The 21462-nt window shown below is 31.7% G+C and overlaps 2 protein-coding genes across 2 annotated transcripts; one reads left to right on the forward strand and one right to left on the reverse strand.

The window, feature by feature from the left end:
• Positions 1 to 240: 240 nt before the first annotated feature.
• On the reverse strand, positions 241 to 2458 carry LOC100249295 (patatin-like protein 1). Its single transcript, XM_002281762.5, has 7 exons — positions 2217 to 2458; positions 1928 to 2109; positions 1646 to 1832; positions 1253 to 1414; positions 843 to 1145; positions 534 to 709; positions 241 to 435 (listed from the first exon to the last, which is right to left on the reverse strand). Exons 1-7 carry the CDS (start codon positions 2355 to 2357, stop codon positions 363 to 365), a joined length of 1224 nt encoding a protein of 407 aa, XP_002281798.1. The 5' UTR covers positions 2358 to 2458; the 3' UTR covers positions 241 to 362.
• A 13057-nt stretch (positions 2459 to 15515) lies between these two features.
• On the forward strand, positions 15516 to 20630 carry LOC100254393 (uncharacterized). Its single transcript, XM_003632464.4, has 7 exons — positions 15516 to 16119; positions 16709 to 16920; positions 17000 to 17083; positions 17172 to 17430; positions 19207 to 19386; positions 19517 to 19672; positions 20117 to 20630. Exons 1-7 carry the CDS (start codon positions 16090 to 16092, stop codon positions 20282 to 20284), a joined length of 1089 nt encoding a protein of 362 aa, XP_003632512.1. The 5' UTR covers positions 15516 to 16089; the 3' UTR covers positions 20285 to 20630.
• The last annotated feature ends 832 nt before the right edge of the window (positions 20631 to 21462 follow it).

Below are 21462 nucleotides of genomic sequence, written 5' to 3' on the forward strand. Positions count from 1 at the left end.
AATTCTAAATAGAACTTCAATGCTTAATAATATTAAATATTAGGTTGTTTGTTTTTGTAGTATTTTATTTTCATTAAGTATTAAAAAGTAAAGAAAAATTAATATATTATTTTTTCTAGTTAGAAAAAGTTAAATATTTTGACTTTTTTTATTTAGTAAAAAGTTTATAATAAATTATGAAAAAATAAAAATAAAAACAAATATCCTAAATTCTAAAAACAAATTGCTTTCAACAAAAAAAAAAAAAGCATCCTCTTATTCTTCAAATTCAATCAATCGGTAATGAAGATCCACAAAAATACATGTATATTAATGTTGGGCTGAGAATTAATCTTGAAAATCTAGAAGTGAAAGAGCATGCGCTAGTTTGAATCTTGGCCATCCTGAGCATTTGACTCCCGTAGTTTCCTTTCATCAGAAAGCAGTTTGGCAAACCTGTTCAGATGATAGAACGATAGAAATTAGATGTTGACTGGTAAAATATGATTGATTACAACGTGAAATTCTAGTAAGGATGGAAGTTCAGTCCCTACCTTCTGAGTGCCTCCTCATTAGTGCCACCATTCTTAATGGCTTCATATTCACCCGTATCCAAATTCACCCTTGAAACTGGTTTTTTCAACAACTCCTCACCCACTTTTACAAGCTCATTCATGTTCTTCTTTGTTGCTATATCAGTTGATGCGAGGTCCCCGGTTAATGTAGCTTCCTGGTTTTGCATTCAAGAACACAATGATCACCATAAATATTACGATGGATGTTGGATCAAATGCATTGTACATACAATACATGTTTTAGAATTGGTCTCATTTGAAAAGAAGAAAGAATTCCAAAAAACTTACATCAATTCGGAGGTAGTTCTCTTGGCATCCGAGGGCCTGAAATACAACAGCGTTGTGGTAATCAACCATATCTGCACTTGCTTGGGTAAAGGAATCCACCAATGGAGTGGACCCGTTGTTATATAACCACCCTAAAATTCCCCACTTCGCAGCCATCTTAGCATTGTACTTATGCTCTTGCTTTGGTGATCCACTACCAACTGAGATTACGAGTAAACTGCCATAATCTATGGGCTTGAATGGTGAGAAATCCGGGTTTTTGTTGGTTACCTGCTTGGTCACTTCGCTGATTGCAACCAAGGTCTGGAATTATGGATTGCATCCCATTATGTAAGATGGATGAATTGGTTAGTGAAGGTTTGATCTCAATTGATTTCCAGCAACCAATTTAAGTAGTAAAAGCATTTTACCGGATTACTAGCTGCCAAACCACCATCAATGAGGTTGAATTCTCGTGTGCTCCCTTGATCATCTTGGTTTACAAAACAATAGGCGGGAAGATAGGTCGGTGCAGCTGACGTTCCTATGCATATGTCCGATAATTTAGCATCCAATGATGGGGTAGCTGCCATCTGCAATACAAAATTCTAGTCCAAAGATAAATTCTATGAATGTGACATAAACTAATATCCACTATCATAGATGTTGACATTGGAAGCCATTTTATATATTCTGCCTCTAGCTTCTTCCCATCATCTTAAGACCATTCTTAATTTAAAAATGGACGACTACTCCTGGCTATGGACTGCAAGAAGTAGTTATAAAATGGAAAAGGCACAGGGTTGAATGTTGAAAGAGATAACCTGATATGAAGAGAAGATGGTAGGCTGGAGATTCTTGATGTCAAAAGTTGGAATAACCACATTTGTTAAGGTCTGATCCAACTTCGTGTTTCCTAATAGCTTGTTTATCTGGCTGTGAAGATACTTCCCATCATATTTTGGTCCTGTTAAAATTTTAAAAAAATTCACAACTGAACCAATGATTCCGCTGTGTTTTTGAAAACCCGAAAAAGGACATTTAGGATGGTCAGTCACAATCATCAACTGATATATAGTAAACTGTCATTCTATCTTTTAGTGTACCTCCTCGGTGGAAATATTTTAGGAGAGTGTTCAAAGAGAAAAGGCTTGATTTCGCTTGCAGCATACAGTGGACGATTATTTTGGTTTGGTGCAGCTAGCATTGTTGTTATCAGGCCACCAGAACTTGTTCCTGCGATTACATCAAAGTAATCTGAGAGCCTTGCGTCCTCCCCATCTAGCTTCTGCAGCCACATAACGTGAATATCAAGGGTAGTAGTGTTTGTCTATACAAATACTTGTCATGCATAATAGAAAATATACTTTTTTTGTTTGTGTTGGAACATGTTACCTGAAGCTCTGATTCGAGGGAAGCAAGGATAATCCCAGAGATGATCCCTCTAACTCCACCACCATCAATGCTGAGAATTGTGATGAGACTTCCACGAGAAGGAGGTTTAATTTGAAGGGATGATGATGTTCCTTCACCCATCAATGGTTTACTACAAAGGAGCTGTATTATATCAGAAAAGAATAAGCAAATTAATGTTGGTGGAGAAGAGAGCTTTTCAGAAGGCTTTTGAAAGAGGTGAATGGGTTGGTCTCATGAACCCTGCAAAATCATTTATATAAATAAATTCCTGCTCCGTGATTACCAAGAATGAAGAGCTACCTTTCCCAATCCACAGGTGCAAAGCAATAAATAATGAATAAAACAACATTTTCCACATTCCTTCATTTCTATGAAATCCTTAGTGTCCGAAAGAGACACCATAATCATTTATTAATCCTTGCAACTGCCAACTGACTTTTTGAACCTATTTGAGGGTGACTTGGTTTCCGGTTTCATTAAACTGTGAAACTGCGCACAAGATCTTTACTACTTCTCCACTTACAGCACAGTCCGGCCAAAATGAATTACCAGCCCATTCAAAACAATGCCATAATGATTACTATTGTGCTTTTAAAGCGAAAACATAAATGTGATTATATTGTTATGCCATCTTATAATCGTTTGCAACAATGTCCATCTGCAACCAGAGTCAGAAATGTTGGGAGGAGAGGCAAGATAGAAAAAATTTGTTTCAGGGGGCAGTGTGTCTTCAGCATCCAAATTTGGTTTAATAGTTAGGTCTCTTTTACCTTTAAATCTAACTTAATGACTTAGTAGAAATTTGGTTTTTCAGGGGACACTTGCTCCTCGGGCGTATGCTGGCTCCGCCAGTGTCTGCAATAACTTGAACATTATATTCCATGTGATTTCTTAAATGGGGTTTTGATCGAATAATCTGAAAACTTATTGATATCTAATGAAAGTTTTCATTAAAGATCCAAACCTTCATGATATTGCATGTCAAACTTATTGTAAACCTATTTCTAGACATAATATGCTCTCGAGGCATATTACATTGATGAATTTTGAATGAACATTTTTACTAATATACCGAGCCCATATATATTATGATTATTAACACTATTTCCATATACTTAAATAAGTCCAATGAGTTATTTCCTTCTGGGGCCGGGCATGACTGGCAACTCATATGTAAATACTATTGAATTGAGACCTTAACTAAGGCACGCATGGTTGCTTGATCAGCTTGAAAAGAATATGAGCTTTCAACATTGATATTTATTAATTTTCTTTGGGTAGCTAGATTAAAACCAATGTAGCTTTTCTGGAGACACTAAATTATTATAGTGATGGGTTCCTACTTTTTGGTTCTCAACTTGACTTCATATATATTTAACTAACTATATGCAATATTGAAGCCAACAGATGGTGATACTGATATATAGTACACAATTTAAATCACCGCAAGTTAAGCATTCAAGCTTGTGGATGAATCCAAACAAGAGAAGACCTGTCTTTTTCTTCCCTAGTTGAAATATTTGGGAAAGGATAAGTAAGATAAGTGAGATGATTATGAGTATATATATTTATAATTCAGCCATCTTTCTAATGCTAATCCAGACTTTTGGTCTATCTTACTTTAATATGCCTCACTTTTTTTTTCTCTCTCTGTCTCTTTTTTTTTTTTTTTAATTCTTTTTCTTTTATTTTATTATTATTTTAATTTCTCACTTCCCTCTTCTAAGCTTTCTTGGATCTGATATAAAATGTCCTTTTATTTAATTTTTTTTTAAATAGAAATTGATGTCCAAAATCAAACTACTATTTGTCTCACTTTTATCTTAAGATCTTTTTAATTGTAAAACAAAAATATTCAAATGAATGTAGAAGTCTTTATGTATCCAGCTTTTTTTCCTGTTACAAGCTAATACCCTTCAGAAAAAATAAAAAGAAGGAAGAGAATTTGGAAAAAAAAAAAAAAAAAAGGAAAAAACTTGCCCTTCAAGGCACCCGAGAAGACACAAATAAAGAATTGTTGTTAATAACAAAGACATTGTGTGTGAAAACAAAAACAAATGTGTAATTTGTTGGCAAGAAAGTGGGTCGTGTACGCATGAACGAATGACGATGACACGATGATGAATTTCCCGTTTCATAGTAAAATAAGCACATTTAGGTTATCAATAAACATCTCGATCGACCCGTTGAATTAAAAGGGAAAAAAAAAAAAAAAGGAGAAGATTAGCTCCAAATCTTAAAAGAGGAAAACTCATTCTGAGAGAACATCATATGATCTGAAATATCCTTTGATTTTTAATTCAATACATTGTTGGTTGCATTTAGATTCCGTTTATATTTTATGGGAAGTATGCAGGCTAATTAAAACTAATGTTTTGAAGTCAGCAATAGGCTCCATAAGATAAATTAAAACAATCATGGTGTGTAACATTCATAAATTGACTTTTGAGAATTTAAAATTCTGATAATATTATATCAATTAACAATTATTATTTATAGAACGATTCTCCTGTTTAAGGCAAAGCACAAACTCGGCATATTCAAATGATTCTATGTTTAACCCATTATAAAAATAAGCCTATCCAATTAGTTTGGGGATGCATGGTAGATAAGAGTAATAACTTATTTGACGATAATTTTTTAAATTGTTTTTAAAGTTAAAAAACATTTGAAGTTATTTTTAAAGTATTTGAGAGGTGCTCCTTTAAAAAAATACTTTAGAAACTTTCAAATATTCCTAAAATATTTTTAAGTATTTTTTGATACCCTCTCTTTCCCTTTCACTCTTCTCTTCCTCATTTACTTCCTTCTTCCTCCTTTCCTTTGCATCCAAATGAAAACTCTGTAGTTCGAAGACTTTTGTTACCCTCATTCAACATTGTTGAACTTTGCTCCAAGGTATTCTTCATTTTAGAAAGGTAAGTTTTGTAAAGTGAATTATGTACCAGATGTAGAAAAAATATCAATTAAAGATTAATGCTCACAAGCATTCCTATCTTACAAAAGGAAAAAAAAAATTGACATATGTTCATAGTGGACATATATGGGTGCATGAACCTAGATTACACATGTATATCACAATCATCGTAAAATTACAATTTCAATTATATTTTATAACCCAACCCTCCATCCTTGAGCAAAAACAATAGGGTATAAAAGTCAATAGTTGACTTTAAATTTTAGACAAATACAATTTAAGAAGTTGTCACTCTCATTTTGTGATAAAAATTATTATTTTAAATATAATATATGATCAAATAATTTGTTTTATTTTTAAAAAAATATTATATCATTTTTTATTTTTATATATATTCAACCAAAAAAAATTTCAAAATTTTCTTATAATCATAAAAATGATTATTTTTTAGTTTTTTTTTAATAATATAAATATTTATATATTCTTTTAATATAGATGTTTATATATATTCTTTTGTAATGAAAAGTTTTGGGTTTATTATTATATTTCCTTTTTATAATTAAATTATATATATTTTTTGATAATTTATTCATATTAAAAGCATTTTTTACTTATGCAACATATTGTCAAAAAAAATTTCCAAATTCTTATAAGAATTTTTCACGCTATAGAAAAAAATACTTTTAGTAAAGAGCTCTAAATTAGATTGACTTGGTCATCTTATTTAATGTTTCCTAAAAATAAAGATGTTTAGTTAGTTATTTTTAAAAAAAATTTTTAAATAACAAAAAAAAATTTGTTTGGATAAATAGATTTTATTTTTCTAAAATAAGTTTTATATTTTAATTTTGTAAAAACATTTTAACTTAAATTTATATAATATTAATTAAATTTAATGCAAGACTTATTGAAAATAAAAATACTTTTAATTGTAAACAAATTTAAAAATAAATAGTTTTTAGCAAAATATAAATATTAATATTATAATAATATCATAAATTATATGTTTTTATTAATAATGATATTATTTTAGTATGTATTATAAAATATAGATATTAACATATTGATAAATGTATGACTAATTCTTGGTTAAAAATGCATTATAACAACTTAAATATAATAATGATTAATAATATTTTATTTAAAATGAATTTGAAAATGAGAAGTTTTTTTAATAAATAAAAAGTTAAAATTTTCATTATATATTTAATGTTTAATATTTAATTACAGATCAATTATATATTTTGGATTAGTTTTGATTTATACAATTATACTTTAATTGCTTAAGTTAGATATTTTAATTTCAAATTATTTTTAGAAATTTGTAAATTCATTAAAGAATATATAGCATTACATCTCTACGCAAGAATTTCACACCCTCCACGTAATTCTCATCCATTTCACAGATGAAATCTTCTGAGGAACGGCACTTGTTGTTCCTCATTCTCAGACTTTGATCACAACTAGTCCATGAATCATCTCCCTGCCGAGGCCAAGTGTTCTCTCTCCATGATCTTCATCTCACCCCTCTATTCTTGCATTAGACTTCTTGCTCAGATTGTCAGTGCTTTCAATGGTAATGATGCACACAGTGCATTGATCAATGGTTAAACCATTAGCAACAATATCTTACATTTGATTGGTGAAGGTTGTCAACCTGAGGTGCAATATATACACATATGAGTCAAGCTCTGAACAAGGTCAAGGGCTGGAACCCAATCCATAGTGGGTTATAGTGGGTTCCCATTTGCAAGTGAATAACCCCTATCCTGCCTCGCTGGATACAAATGAAAAGAATTGATGAATTGTTGGGCCTTGAGCTGAAACCTCCATTCCACCTATGCAAGTTAAGACTTAAGAGCATGGTTGACAACATACCGGCTTATGGAAACCTGTATTTTCTGCTGTTGGTTTCGACTTCAAGTCTGGAGCATGATTAAAAGGTATAAGTCTTGATGGCTGCCAGCGTGATGAAACATTAGAATGCTTAACATCACCACTTTTTCCCAACATTTTTTTCATGGTTGAAACCAATTAGTCAGCTGCTGTGACACCACAACTCGACTTAGCAGACAGCTTAAATCCAACAACACCAAGCAATACCATGTTCATGGACCGGCCGAGTATTGCGGCGGCCTCTGCTCACCTGTTTTCCAGTATTCTTATTGGCTATTGAACTTCGGTTTTGGTCTCCCTCATGTTGAATTTCAGTGTTATCCTTGCATCAAACCATGTTACCCTGATTTTTCTTTCATCCCATCAAGCTCAACTTGACTGAAACCTCTGCGCAATCTGAAATCAATCTCCTGATCCTCTCAAGGAATCTCTCCAACGCTGTTAAATGGTCTCCTCTATCTCTGGATTTCAGTACTATCATATCATGGAGATACACCTCTACATCTCGATACATCATATTGAAACAGTGTAGTTGCGGCTCTTTGGTAAGTGCTGGGCCCTGCATTCTCTGGCCCAAATCGCACTGCTTGTAGCAGTATGTGCCCCACTCCGTGATGAAGGTCTCCATGTCCTCTGAAGTTCAAGAAACTGTCTAAATACATGATTTTATGCATAGATGATGCCCTAACATCACTGCGTATGTAAATTCCTTTCTAGATAATATCTGTCAATCATTTAATGATGCATTCTCTGGATGTACCGCACAACACGTCTCTGTGAGCCAAGTTCAACTCTAGGCATGTGCACGATATATATGAACTGACCTTTAGTATGCTCTCATGTTGAAGCCAAATCCTGGAATTTTGGGTCAAAATGGCCCATGTTAAAAAAATTATTAAATCTAACCATTTTTTTTCAAAATTTTAGTTAAAGCATCAATTGACAATTAAGACTTTATTTTTTAATTAAAGTTGCAATTACCATTTGAGGTTTTAATTTTTTAACTGAAGTCTCAATTGTTAATTGAAACTTCATTTTTGAACTAAAATCTCAATTGTCAACTAAAGTTTCAATTATTTTTTTTAACTTTAAAATCTAATTAAAAACTATTAAATTATAGTTTATTATTAAAATTAAAAATATATATTTTAGTAATAAATTATTTATATTTAACCTTAAGAATCTAGTATTACTTCAACAAATATAAATTGATAGATACAAGATATTATAAATGAATATTTTATTTATTAATAAATTAATAATCTTAAAATAATAAATTTATATAACATATAAATAGGAGATAAAATTGTATAATTTATTAATTTAAGATATTTAATTTTTTTAAGATATTAATTTATTTATATTATGTCAAATTTATCTATAGGCTCTCTCCTTACGGAGGCATACGAAGATTATATATGTTTTTTTTCCTTACATATAAATGTTTAATTGGTATTTTTTATGATTTTAGTGAAACTATTAAAAATTATATTTTACTATTGACTTTTTCTAACTAATTTCAGTCACGTATGTATTGAATCAGAGGCCGAAACTCTACAAGTTGATTGCTAGAGCTTATCAATCTAGGGATTAGCTTTATCGTTGCTTTCTTTTGTACATCACTCGCCGCCACAATCTGAGCCGGAGCCCCCCACAGGACACCATGGACGTCATGCCATGTGTTCTCACTATCTTGAGAACAGAACAAGATGTCACAACACAATGGCTCTTCCTACTTCAGTTGTGCGTATTAGACTCCTGTTTTATAATGCATACCTAAACCAGCATGAATAATCACATATCAAGCATTCCACTAGGTAAGAAGGATCTGAAAGTAGAGTTTTGCAACTGCCCAGATCCAGACAAATTATAGAAATCTGCAAATGATCCATTATTTCAGTAAACCCATGAGATACCACCCTCAATGAGTTCAGAAATTTCTTCTTTTCACCTATCAAGCTTTATCTCTCAAACCATTCCACAACTTAATCACCTTTGATATCCAACTTGCGCTTCAAATTAAGGTAAAAATTCCCATCATTCTTTTTAGTTCATTTGTTTGTGTTGGATTGTGAAGCTAGAAATTAGTCTTATTGCTTTAAGCACTGATGCCAAGGGTCTAGCTTCTCACGATTTCTTTTCAAAAGAGAAAAACTAAGAAATATTTTATTAAAAAAAATAAAATAATCCTCAAATCGTGAATATAACCCTTCCTAAGTGTTTTCATTAAAAATAATTCATTTTTTATATAAATATCGTTTATCATTTCAAATATTTGTAGATGAGTTTTAAAAGAGAGTTATTTTTATTTAAAAATAATAATAATAAAGACATTTTTATCCAAATGAGACAAAAAAAAATAGGAAATCAAATTTTAAAAATTGAGTTATTTTAAAAACCCTTTTAATTAAATAACCTAAAAATTAAAATATGAGCCCAATTAAGAAGAAAGAGTTTTTAGCATTGTAATCTTTTTTATTTTGATTAATAAATTTTTAAATGTTGGTGTAATGAATCACAATGATGATTGAACCATATTCAAAATCTTTTATTTCAATAAGGATGTGGATTGGTTAACAATTTAGCATTGTTTCATTTGATTATAGCATAACTTCCCTCTGTGTACACGTAGTAATTCCCATCGGTAGGTGTTGTCCCACCCCCTCCCTACGCCACTTGATATGGCCCAATGCAATCGAACTAGTGTTTCTATCATATTGGGCACATATTCATCCAGCAGGCCAGGTTCGTTTCATTTGGCTGGCCTTGAACTGCATTCATGTCGTAGTGTGAGAAAAGATGCGTGCATGGAGTGTATCCTGCGAACCTTTCAATGCCTTGACATCAACATCACCGAATTGCCTCGGGGTCGGGTTGTCATCCTCGAAGCAAAAGCTGCATTGTTGATGTGCTCTCCAAGAATTCATTGTCTCAAAGAACTGAAGTGACAGGCGGCGCTCGCTAGATAATAATAATAATAATAAATAGGTTAAAAAAAGGTGATAAAGAAATAAGAATAAAAAATTAAAATAAAAACAAAACAAGCGTAAATGGGGCATATCACGTGTTTAGAAAATGATCCTTCAATAATTGCCTTAAGTGAGATAGTAATGGTGCTACTAAAATACTTTATACTTGGAAAATGTTCAAATACATGCATTTTTTTTTATCCACGTAATGTAATACAAAAATCATTTGATCTTTCCTCGAGAATGTCCTTTAAATTTCATGTGTTTTCAATTTGAGATTTTTAAGTGCATTTTTAAAGTAATAACTTTAATATCCTCATTGTGATCAATAAAAATTCAAAAAAGTCCTTTTAGTTACCAAAATCTTCAAATTCACGATGTCGTTAAACACAATCAACAAATGCATTCAAACAAATTAATATTCACTTTAGTATGATTTAATTTTTTTTTAAAGAAAAAATCAATATGTTAACTTTGACTCTAAAAGGTTTTATATTCACTCTAAGTTTGATTATGAGCTATAAAAGAGCTTCCAAAATAAACATTAAGATCTTATTTGGTAATTATTTTTTAAAATTATTCTAAAATATAGTTTTTAAGAACAATTTCTAAAAATTGTTATATAATGTTTTGTAAAATAAAAACATGTTTAAGAACTTAAAATGTTTTTAGCCTATTTTTTATTTTTTAAAAATAATTTTTATATCCACAACTTTAGTTTTTATCATTATATATGTTTGTATAATTATTTTTTAAAATCGTTCTCAACAAACAAGTAAAAACAATTAAAAATAATTAAAAGATATTATCTAAAAACATTCTTTTTTCTGATAACAAAAAATAGAAAATAGTTTTTAATTGTCAAACGTATTTTCTAGTTTTTTTTTCTAAAATATAAAAAATTGTTACCAAACATACCTTAAACTTTTCTTTCTTCTTCCAATTAGATAATCTTTCACCAATAAAATAAGTATCACTTACTCTCTAATATATGGTTTGAAAAGATAGCAATATAAACAAAATATAATATCTTTTCTTCTATTATACTTCAACCAATTAGTATATTCGTTAAATTAAATTAGGTTAAATGATTGTAATGTTTTTGTAAAATTCTTAAAAGAAAAGTTATATTTTCAAGACTAACAAAAACCTTTCTATAAATAAGTTATTTGAACTCGAGCTTAAATATTAATTATAATCCAAAATCAATTTAAGTTCATAACCTATGACTTATAAAAAGATTCTCTTGGTTGATTTCAATGGATTTTGTTTTAAATTATTTTTCTTCTTTTCCTTCTCCCTTTTTTCCTTTTTTTTATCATCCCTTTTTCCTCCTCTTCCTTCTTTTCCTTTTCTCTTTTCCCCAAAACGTGAACATTTTTTTAATTTTTTTATTTTTAAAGACAAATAACTAGTTCAATGAAATGATTGCCAAAAAAAGACATTTTCAAACTTTGCCTAATGATATTCCCCACCACCAACGCCATATTATTTCAGATTACGTTTTGGTATTGACATATCTTTTATATATATATATATATATATATATATATATATATATATATATAAACAATTTAGGCTTGAAATATCAAGAGTTATAAATTTAAGTTTATTTAATATTTATAGTCTATGATATAAGAGTGAATAATATAATGAAAATCAAGTATTGACTAAATGAATCAAACTAAACATAAGCTAAACCAAAATTAACAAATTTATAAAATGCAAAAGACTTGCTACAATTCATTTTTTGAAAGATGAAACACTATTTCAAATACAAATATTAATGTTCATTTAGTGTTGTATTGTTTCATGTTTTAAATTAATTTTTCCACTATATAAAATTTATAACTTTTGAAAATTTATTTTTATAATTAACAAATATAATACCAAGATACGATCAAATCCAAATTATAGCAAATTAAGAAGTCTAATAATTTGGTTTTCAAAATGAAAAACTCATGTAATTCACTCATAAATTGAAGGTTGCAAAAATATATGAAATTAAGATAGTTTTTAGGCTATGAGTGGTCATATTTTATAAGAATATATAAAGTTAAAGTTTCATTCTGCGGAGAGGTATATAAATCATCATAGGATAAACAATAGTATATATTATAGAGAGAAGGGGATCATAGGATAAATAATAGCATATGAGAGAGAGAGAGGTATATAAATCATCATATGATAGATAATAGCATATATTATATATTGAGATAGGGGGGTCATAAGATAAATAATAGCATATATTATATAGAGAGAAAAGGGGGTCATAGGATAAATAACATCATAGGATAGATAATAGCATATATTATATATTGAGAGAAGGGGTCATACGATAAATAATAGCATATACCTAGAGAGAGAGGTATATAATAAATAATAACATATAAGAGAGAGAGAGAGAGAGAGAGAGAGAGAGAGAGAGAGGTATATAAATCATCATAGGATAGATGATAACATATATTATATATAGAGAGAAGGGGGTCATATGATAAGTGATAGCATATTCCATAGAAAGAGATATATATATACAGATAAATAATAACATATATTATGTATAGAGAGAAGGTTGTTATTGTTTTATAGTGATGCATAAAAGTCTTTTATAACTTCAGGTTATGAGAACTTCTTGTCTTTACATGGTTCAATATACCTCGCTATGAAAGTTTTATTTTTATCTTTTACATGGTTCTACATATAATTTAATCAAAACTATAGTTGACATTCAATTTGGATAAAAGACTATATAAAAATTTAATAATAAAAAATAATCAAATAATTGCATAGCTTATAATTTACAATAATAGTTTGAGTCAAGTTTATGAGTAATAAAAAATTAGTTGGTTCTGGTTTTCTTAGGTGGGGTTTGTTTTTTTATTAAATAAAAAAATAAAAATATTTGAATTTTTTATAGTTAAAAGTAACTTATTAATATTAATCATCATAACCAAATTATCAAGTTTATTTTAATTATGTTAAATGATGTTAATAGATTACTTTTAATTAAAATATTTGATTTTTTTTTAGTAAAAAATAAACACTTCCTAAGTCTTTCGTCATGCCTAACTTTCAAATCATATTTCATAGCTTTTAATAAATTATTATCTTATGGTTTGTGGATATTAGAGATTATAAAATTAAATTTTCTACCTCTATAGTTTTGGGCTATGAGAAAAAACTGTAAAATAATTAACATAATTTACAGGATTATAATAATAAATATTTTATATATAAATATCTAAAAGGTCTACCACGAGAAATGATGATGACATCCACCAGATTTTATACTTATCCAACGCTTTGGCCCTCTAGAAGGTTGAACAAGTCAATAAAAACGAGCAGTTGTAGGATGAAGACTTCCATCTTGTAATAATTTCCACGGAGGAGGAACAAAAAGATGAGAACAAAGTAATTAATTGTCTTGGAATGTTTTTCCTCCCAAGAACATGAAATTTCTGCGCTTATGTTTATGTTCAAGGACATGTATCACATCAAAGACTTAGATGCTTCACATCTTTACGTTATATGATTGGACTTCTCGTACTCTCCATGCCATGAATTGCCCCTCACCAGTCACCCCATTATACAAATTTGGGATGGCGCCCCTTGTGGGGGTGCCGGCACTATTTGAACCAAGTTGCAACTTGTGGTTAGGAATGGGATAGCTTCATTAAATGGTGGTACAACACCACCTATTATTTGCCTCATATATGCTTCGTATATACGTTTATATATAGTGGCACTAGTTCCTAGTGGGACATACTATGATTTTAATTTTATTTCTTGATCACATCTTACTCTCCTAATTAATTAGCCAAAATGGGTCTTTTAAAATTTTTAACAAGGGATATCCTATTATATTTTGTTTTTTATTGATACAGAAGAGGGAATATGAAATTGCTTTCATAAAGTTATGTTCCTAATTTAAAAAATTTAAAGAAAAATGCGAGTGATAAAAAATTATAGAGGAAGTAGGTGGAAAGAAAAGAAAAGAAAAAGATTTAAAATTTAAAAATATTTTAATTATATTATATTTATTTTTTATAATAAAATTAAATATGATTTTTTAGGGTTGTTTTTCTTCATCTATTACTTTTTTAGACCAAACATGATGAAATTCAATTTTTTCCTTTTCCTTTATCAAACTTTTTTCTCTTTTTAATTTTTTTAATTTTTTTTATTGTGGGCCAAAAAGGAGGAAGGGAGTTATTTAATTTCACATGTGATTTTAATTAAGTAAAAAGTTTTTTTTTTTAAAAAAATCCCCTTAAAATTAGCAATGGAATCATATCATATCTTTATTTTGACATTTGTTTTTGTGCCTTTTCACATTATCGTTCATCATAGTGGGCAAATTTTACCACACCCTTTTCCATAATCACCAACCCTGTTCCCTCTTTCAGATAAAAAAGCAAGTGGATTAAAGCTAATGATTTAGTAACATGTCACCAAATTGCACTAGCAATGATCCTCTAAACGAGGAGCCTGCAGCTACACTGCTGCAAAACCAACCTCACAAAAAAATGTCATTATTTTCCAAATTTGAGCTAAAAAAATACTAAGCCCTTCCCCTACATACATTTTTCAGACCCACTTCAAAAATATGTGCCTTTTTTCCTAATCAAAGGCAAAGACTCCATTACTTAACCAAAAAAAGAAGTAAAGTACAATAATTGAAGATACCCACCTAAACTTGGTGATCATATCATCACCCACATCCAAATTCCAAAATCATTCCATTCTCACATGCCGGTATGAAAAGGCAAGAGCTTTTTTCTCTCTGGGGCATATAAAAATATGTCACCATTATAGGTGTCCCCACCCTCCCTCCTCCCTCTGGCTCTCCCAAATATAGCCGTTCCATCAATGAATTTCTTGAAAAATAAGCCAAATATGATTATTATAGCTGTCAGCATAACGCCTAAAGTCACACTTTCACACCCTTTTCATTTTTTATTTTCTATCAAAAAAACATTTTCCTAGTAAACAATCAGGGAATTGGGGCAGGTATTGAATTTGTTATGAAAGAAAGGAAAATTCTTTTTGGCCAGTCAATGTCTAAGATTAATAATAATAATAATAAAAAGACTTATAATCATATGTTTTTTAATTGATTAGAATTTTCTAGTATGGTATAGAAAGGTGGGTTTTTATTTTAGGTAAAAAGTAATGGTGATAAAATAAATAAAAACTCAAAAAATAAGAAAATTGGTAACAAGTCTTCTCTATTTTTGGTGAAGGTGGGGAGGTGACAGGGATTTGGATGAGCCCTCTTGTTTCTTCCCCTAAGCTCGATAATAAAATTCCATAGAACCAGTCAATAGGCTGTTGAGCCACTCAAAATACTGAGTATTTTCTGGAAAAGTAAACTCTCCTTTTCCTTTCATTTTTAATGATGACATCACACGCGTAATAACTGGAAAAGATATTTCCCACATTTCTTTTGTAAAATCCTCTAATTATTCAAATCAAAGAACAAAACCAGTGGTTTCTTTTGGGAATTCAGTTCAAAACCCATGAAAATTTGTGGTTTAATCAGTCTGGGTAATGTTAGAAACTTGCATTTAATGGAGGTTTGTAGCTTTGAAACCCCTTTATTACCCTCTTTAAGCCCTTTTAAATCTGGTTGGAGGACAAGAAAACAAAGAAAATGGTAAAACCCAAGAAAGAAAAACAAAATCGTTATATTTTTTATTTGAAATGATTCGGCCGTCGAGACTCAAACAAAAGTCAAAGTGACAAGAGGCCTGTTGCGGCAAGGGGTTGCCCTCATGTCGGAAGATACTAAATTGGATTTGGCAAATGACACACGTACGACGGTAGCTACTAGGGAAATAAAAAAAATGAAAAATTTGAAAAAGAAAAAAGGGAAAGAAAAATGTGAAACTGGCCAGCAACAAGGGGGAAGGCTCACTTTATAATGCATTGTTCCAAGGGAAGACTCCGAGGCTGAGTATAGAGAAGGGGTATGAGCTCAGAGAAGTCCGTCTCTCTGAGAGTCTGAGCTCCATTGATATTTACTCATTTTGTGCTTTCATTCTTCTATTTTTTCCTTTCTGGAGTAACAATGGCAGAAGATCTCTGTTTCTTCAACAAGGTACATCCCCTGACTTTGACTGAAGAAATGGATTGAGTTGTTCTGAGGAACTCATCCTTTTTCTCTTTTCAATGGGTTTGCTTTCTGTTGTTGATTTGTGGATATGGTGAATATTCAGGCGATTTTGGGGGATGTATGATTTTTTAAAACATTTCCCATGCTTTTTTTTTTTTTGTAATTTTTTTCAGTTTTTTTGAGGGTTCTTTTTTCCAAGAAATGTGGATTGAAGATATACCCAGGTGGGATTGAAGAAATAATGCTGGAAATCTTATGATGAAAGTGTTGTAATTATTAACACATCTTGTATTCATAGTTTGTGGGCTTATTTTGAATACTCATATTCCATTCTCTCTGTTCTTTACTGCTGTTGTTCTTTTAGTAGTAATACTTCTGTTTCCAGTTTCAACTCATGTTTTTCTTTAATTCCCCTTGCTCAAATCTAACTGGAATGCGAATTAGGAACTTCATTTTTTATTTTTTTGGTTTCTGAAATACCCATCTCACTCTGCTTCTTGTTTTGTTTTATTTGGTTTTTTGTTTTTTGGTAAAGTTAGGGCGTTAAATGTCTGTTTTCTTTTTCTGATCACAGGACACTCTCATCATAAAGCCTCCTAAGAAATCTCCAAAATTGTTAAGGATGACTGTTCTGGTGTTTGCAATGGTGTGTGGTGTTTACATCTGCTTAATCTGTCTAAAACAGATAAGCATCCACACCAAGGCTAAGTTTGAAAACTTTTGGGTTGTTGAGAGACCTTCTGATGATCATAGCATCCAAATACCACAAATTTCAACTTTTATCGGGTAATTGAGATTACACGCCTCCCATTTTGAATTTGGGGTTTTCTCAATTTTCTTAAATTTTGTTTTGGTGCATTACCAGAGACAAGAACTCTTGTTATGTTAATGGCTTCAACATGAAAGAAATTCCCAATGTGCATTATCCGAAACCTCGAACTTTTAGCAGGTAACTTACAATTGATGCATTAGGTTTTGAATTTGGGCTCCCTTGTGAAAATGAATTTGCCCATTTTTCATTTGGGGTGTGCTTGCAGGGCTGAATGTGCAAATAATCCTGTGAGATTCTTTGCCATAGTGTCGATACAGAGATCAGGAAGTGGATGGTTTGAGACACTATTAAATAGTCATATTAATGTGAGCTCAAATGGTGAGATATTCAATGTTTATGATAGGAGGAAAAATATTTCTTCAATTGTGAAGACACTAGATAAAATTTACAATTTGGACTGGTTCAGTAGTGCTTCCAAGAATGAGTGTTCAGCTGCAGTTGGCTTCAAGTGGATGCTCAATCAGGTAAATACTTTCTTCAAATTTAAGTTCCAAGCTCACTTATTTGAACTTTTTACATGGCTGCTTCCATTGATGAGTACTTAAATATGTATATCTGAAAAATATATAACCGTGGAAATAATTTAATCATAAAAAGCCTCACCTGGATCACAAAACTACTGATCTCTAATGCACCTTATCTCTTAGGCCTTATTAGTCCAGATGGGTATCAAGTATGAATCGATTCTGAAGACTATACAGCTGCTGCAGAGTACTCCAGCTCACGTGCAAATCTTTAAAACCATGCCCTTCATGTAATATAGAGCTGTTTAGATGGCAGCTGAACTGAAATCCCCTGCTTTTTGATACCTGCTACCTGTTTTCCTCCCCACCCCTCAGAGAGAGGTTGCAGCTAACCACTTGATAACCTCGAAATTTTAATCCCTAATGTACTGAAAGTTGGGGTGTTTTTTATTTCTCTTGTGCACCATATAGTTAGTATTGGGCAAACTGGTTAGCTTGCCGCAAATTTACTATTAAGTGTTTATTCCTTATTCCCTGTAAAACTATACCAGATGGGCATATTCTTGAGTGTCAGTGACACTTGGGATGATTGATGAGCCAAAATGGTGATGCATTACAACACCTGTTTTAGTGAGATAAGGAAATGAAGTCATATCGAAAAAGACAAAATCATGATTGTAATTTGGTTGGTAAAGATAGGTTCAAGGATGGTACCTCTAGATGATTAAATATGATGCAAAGATTATTACTTGGTCGGAGCATTGCTATTAGAATTCTCATCTATTGATATGTTACATAAAGAAGCTTACTCTCATTTAGGGTTCTTGGTACACTTGGCAGTTTGATTTGGTGGACCATCTTTTCCATTCCCTTCTTAGGAAGTTTTATGATAGGTTTCTTGATAAATAAGGAACTAAAAGAAAAATTGAGGCTCATGGAGTATTGATAATAAATGTGGCTTATAAAGTGGTGGTGCTGCCTTATAAAACATCACAAAAGAAGATAATTTGTGATCTTTTACATGCAATTTTTGACAGCAATAAATGAGGAAGTGGATTTGGTCTGATTTTACTTTGTTCTAATGATAAAGAAATTGGGGGAGGTTGTCTTTATGTTGCTTGTTGAGATTTCCCATAAGATGATGGTATGTCATATTATTTGTGATGCATGTCAAAGCATGCAAAGTAAACCTATCATTCTTTAATTCTTTTTCAGAAAGAAACATGTGAGTCTCTTTTCTCTTCTTTTTGGAGTTATAGTTTCTCCTTTACAGACCTCCAATGCTCTTATGCTCTCCTATATTTACTTTTTGTGTTACCAAATGCAATATGGGTATATGGTGCCGATTAGTTATGATTATTGTCACTTGTTCATAGTTGAACAGACAGGTGTTGAAATACTTCAACTGGACTGTTGTGTGCTGCCAATTCCAGTTTTGTTTTATTTGAACATCAGATGCATATTATCTTGCGTCATGGGAAGGAAACTATTCATTCTCTAACAATACCCAACAATCACATCAACAGTTTGAGAGCTATTCATTAAGTTATCGTTCATTCTTTCTGCACTTTTGACAGTAACTGGTAGTGGGTTTTCCAGTTTCTGAGACAATCCCTTGTATCATACTTGCGGGGATATTTAGTGACATAAGTCTAGATATAGCATATATATGATTGTAGTGCTTCATGTTTTCTTTTGTTGGAGGAAACACTGTTTCTACAACCAGAACAATTCTGAATGTGTAGGAAGAGCCTGAGTTTTCTTTATGTAATGCAGGGATTGATGAAGCACCACAAAGAAATAGTGGACTACTTCAAAAATAGAGATGTTTCTACAATATTTCTCTTCCGCAGAAATCTATTGCGTAGGATGGTTTCGGTGCTTGCCAACTCTTATGATCGGGAGGCTAGGGTATTGAATGGAACACACAAATCTCATGTTCATTCAACAGATGAGGTTCTCTCACACATTCTGCCTTTATATCTTTCTCATTCTCTCTCTCTCTCTCTCTCTCTCTCTCTCTCACACACACACACACACACACACACTTATTCTCTCTCTAACTCTTTGCTGGTAATTTTTGTAGGCTGATATGCTTTCAAACTACAAGCCTACAATCAATGCCACAACTTTGATAACTGATCTTCAGCAAATGGAGAAGACAGTTGCTAAGGCTTTAGAGTACTTTAATAGCACCCGGCACATTATCCTGTACTATGAGGATCTTATCAAGAACCGCACTGTAAGGATTATCCTGAAATGTGCCATAAATTCTTGGAGAACTCCTTTTTAAAGTCCCCCTTTTTTTTTACTTACTGCAAATAATTTAATTGCTGACAAGAATTTCAAACTATGCTGAAAACAATGCCTGAGTAAAAGCCAATGCTTATTTTTGGGGAACAAGTTTTGGTGGCTCCTCTCCCTCAAATGTGTTCTTGAAACATTTCCAAATTCTCATAGATTTTTTTCTTTCTCTATTCATAAATTGTATTACTCCCATTCTATCAAGAATTCTGAGCACTTCTTTCTTTCTTCTTTTTTGGATGTCATCAAATGTATGGCTTCCATCTTTAACTGCTCACTCTGACCGAACATCAACATGCAATACTATAGTGTGATGCATTCACAGATATTTCTTGTAATCATGCCTCCTCTTGTTGGTCATCGTTCTGCTTGTTTGTTGCAGAAAACAGAAGACATTCTAGAGTTTCTGAAGTTGCCGCATATGGACCTAGCAAGCCGTCAGGTTAAAATACATAAAGGAGAATTATCAATTCACATTAAGAACTGGGACGATGTCAACAAGACACTCAAGGGAACCTCGTATGAGCATTTCCTCCAGGCTGATTATTAAACACCGAGTCGTCTAACTCATGAAGTGGTGCAAAAACCGACTTTGCTAATTCTCATCACAGAAGCTGATAGGATTAATTGCCCATTGAAAATTTGGCTATAATGCTGGCATGTTGCTTCGGCCTTTCTTTTTTTTTTTTTTTTTTCGTTTTTGCTTCTATACTATTTTGCTCAACAAGTCGTTGATCCCTACTCTTTTCCTTGCTCAACAAGTCGTTGACCACTACACAACAAGTTGCTGACCACTACACTTCTTCCTTTTCCTTTTTGTACCATAACTGAATATATATAGATACAATGTATATTTTCAGTTGATCATTTTCAATGAAGATAAGCAATTACTGAAACTATTGCAGGCTTTCTGGTTTCGGTTTTCCATGTTTTGCGTGGATTGCTCAATGGCTTTGTTGTATGGCTTGAAATCTTGTATGGTCTTCAGCGAGAAACTCATTAGAAGATTGATGATGAACTATGCGTTGGCTAGCTAGGTTTTGTATTTTATTAATTCAACAGGAGCAAGGTAACCCCTGATTAATTTGTCTGCTGCAAAAAATCCATGAAAAAAATAAACTAAAATGAAGTTTGTACTCATTTTCCCACATTAGGGAAGTTTATATATTCGAAACTTAGGTTGCCAAAGGCGATTGCTGAAGGCCTATATTGGTGGAATGCGGGGACTTCAAACAAAATGGAACTGCAGCTACAAAAACTATAGGCATGGCTACAACTTCAAATTAATACAAAAAGAGAATAGGCTCTTTAAGGCCCAACTCACTTGTAAGACAGTCTAGGACTTGTGTCTTGTGATGTAAATTTGGGCTTTCAATGGGCTGGCCTCACCATCTTCAACTCATAAGTGAAAAAAGAACCACAACTACTTCCCAATTCCCATTAGAATACACAGTAAAATTTCCTCTCTAGTCGCTTTAGAAAATCAGAAGTACATTGTTAAGCTTTTCCAGTTCTATTTATTTTGTGGAAGGGAAAAGAAGTTCCAACACAAGTGGCCTTAAAGATGCTCCAAAAGCCAAATAAACTTTCAGGTTTTTAGAGGCTGAAGCTGTGACTTGCTAACATTCAAAAGCCTGCAAAAAATAAAATTAGAAAAAGAAGGGTTCAGCAGAGTTGAGGATTTCTGGTTGGAATGCTGACCATGTCCGACTGACAACACCAAGTTCT

The sequence above is a fragment of the Vitis vinifera genome, chromosome 7 (assembly GCF_030704535.1).
Source record: "Vitis vinifera cultivar Pinot Noir 40024 chromosome 7, ASM3070453v1".
NCBI classification, from domain to species: Eukaryota; Viridiplantae; Streptophyta; class Magnoliopsida; order Vitales; family Vitaceae; genus Vitis; species Vitis vinifera.

What these genes read in the sequence shown, in the direction of transcription:
- LOC100254393 (XM_003632464.4), top strand. Translation starts at nt 16,090, where the DNA reads ATGGCAGAAGATCTCTGTTTCTTCAACAAG. An exon ending in ATCTCTGTTTCTTCAACAAG is followed by an intron (nt 16,120 to 16,708) that starts GTACATCCCCTG and finishes TTCTGATCACAG; the next exon opens with GACACTCTCATCATAAAGCC. An exon ending in CAAATTTCAACTTTTATCGG is followed by an intron (nt 16,921 to 16,999) that starts GTAATTGAGATT and finishes GTGCATTACCAG; the next exon opens with AGACAAGAACTCTTGTTATG.
- LOC100249295 (XM_002281762.5), bottom strand. Translation starts at nt 2,357, where the DNA reads ATGGGTGAAGGAACATCATCATCCCTTCAAATTAAACCTCCTTCTCGT. An exon ending in AAAATATTTCCACCGAGGAG is followed by an intron (nt 1,833 to 1,927) that starts GTACACTAAAAG and finishes TCAAAAACACAG; the next exon opens with CGGAATCATTGGTTCAGTTG. An exon ending in CCATCTTCTCTTCATATCAG is followed by an intron (nt 1,415 to 1,645) that starts GTTATCTCTTTC and finishes TTTGTATTGCAG; the next exon opens with ATGGCAGCTACCCCATCATT.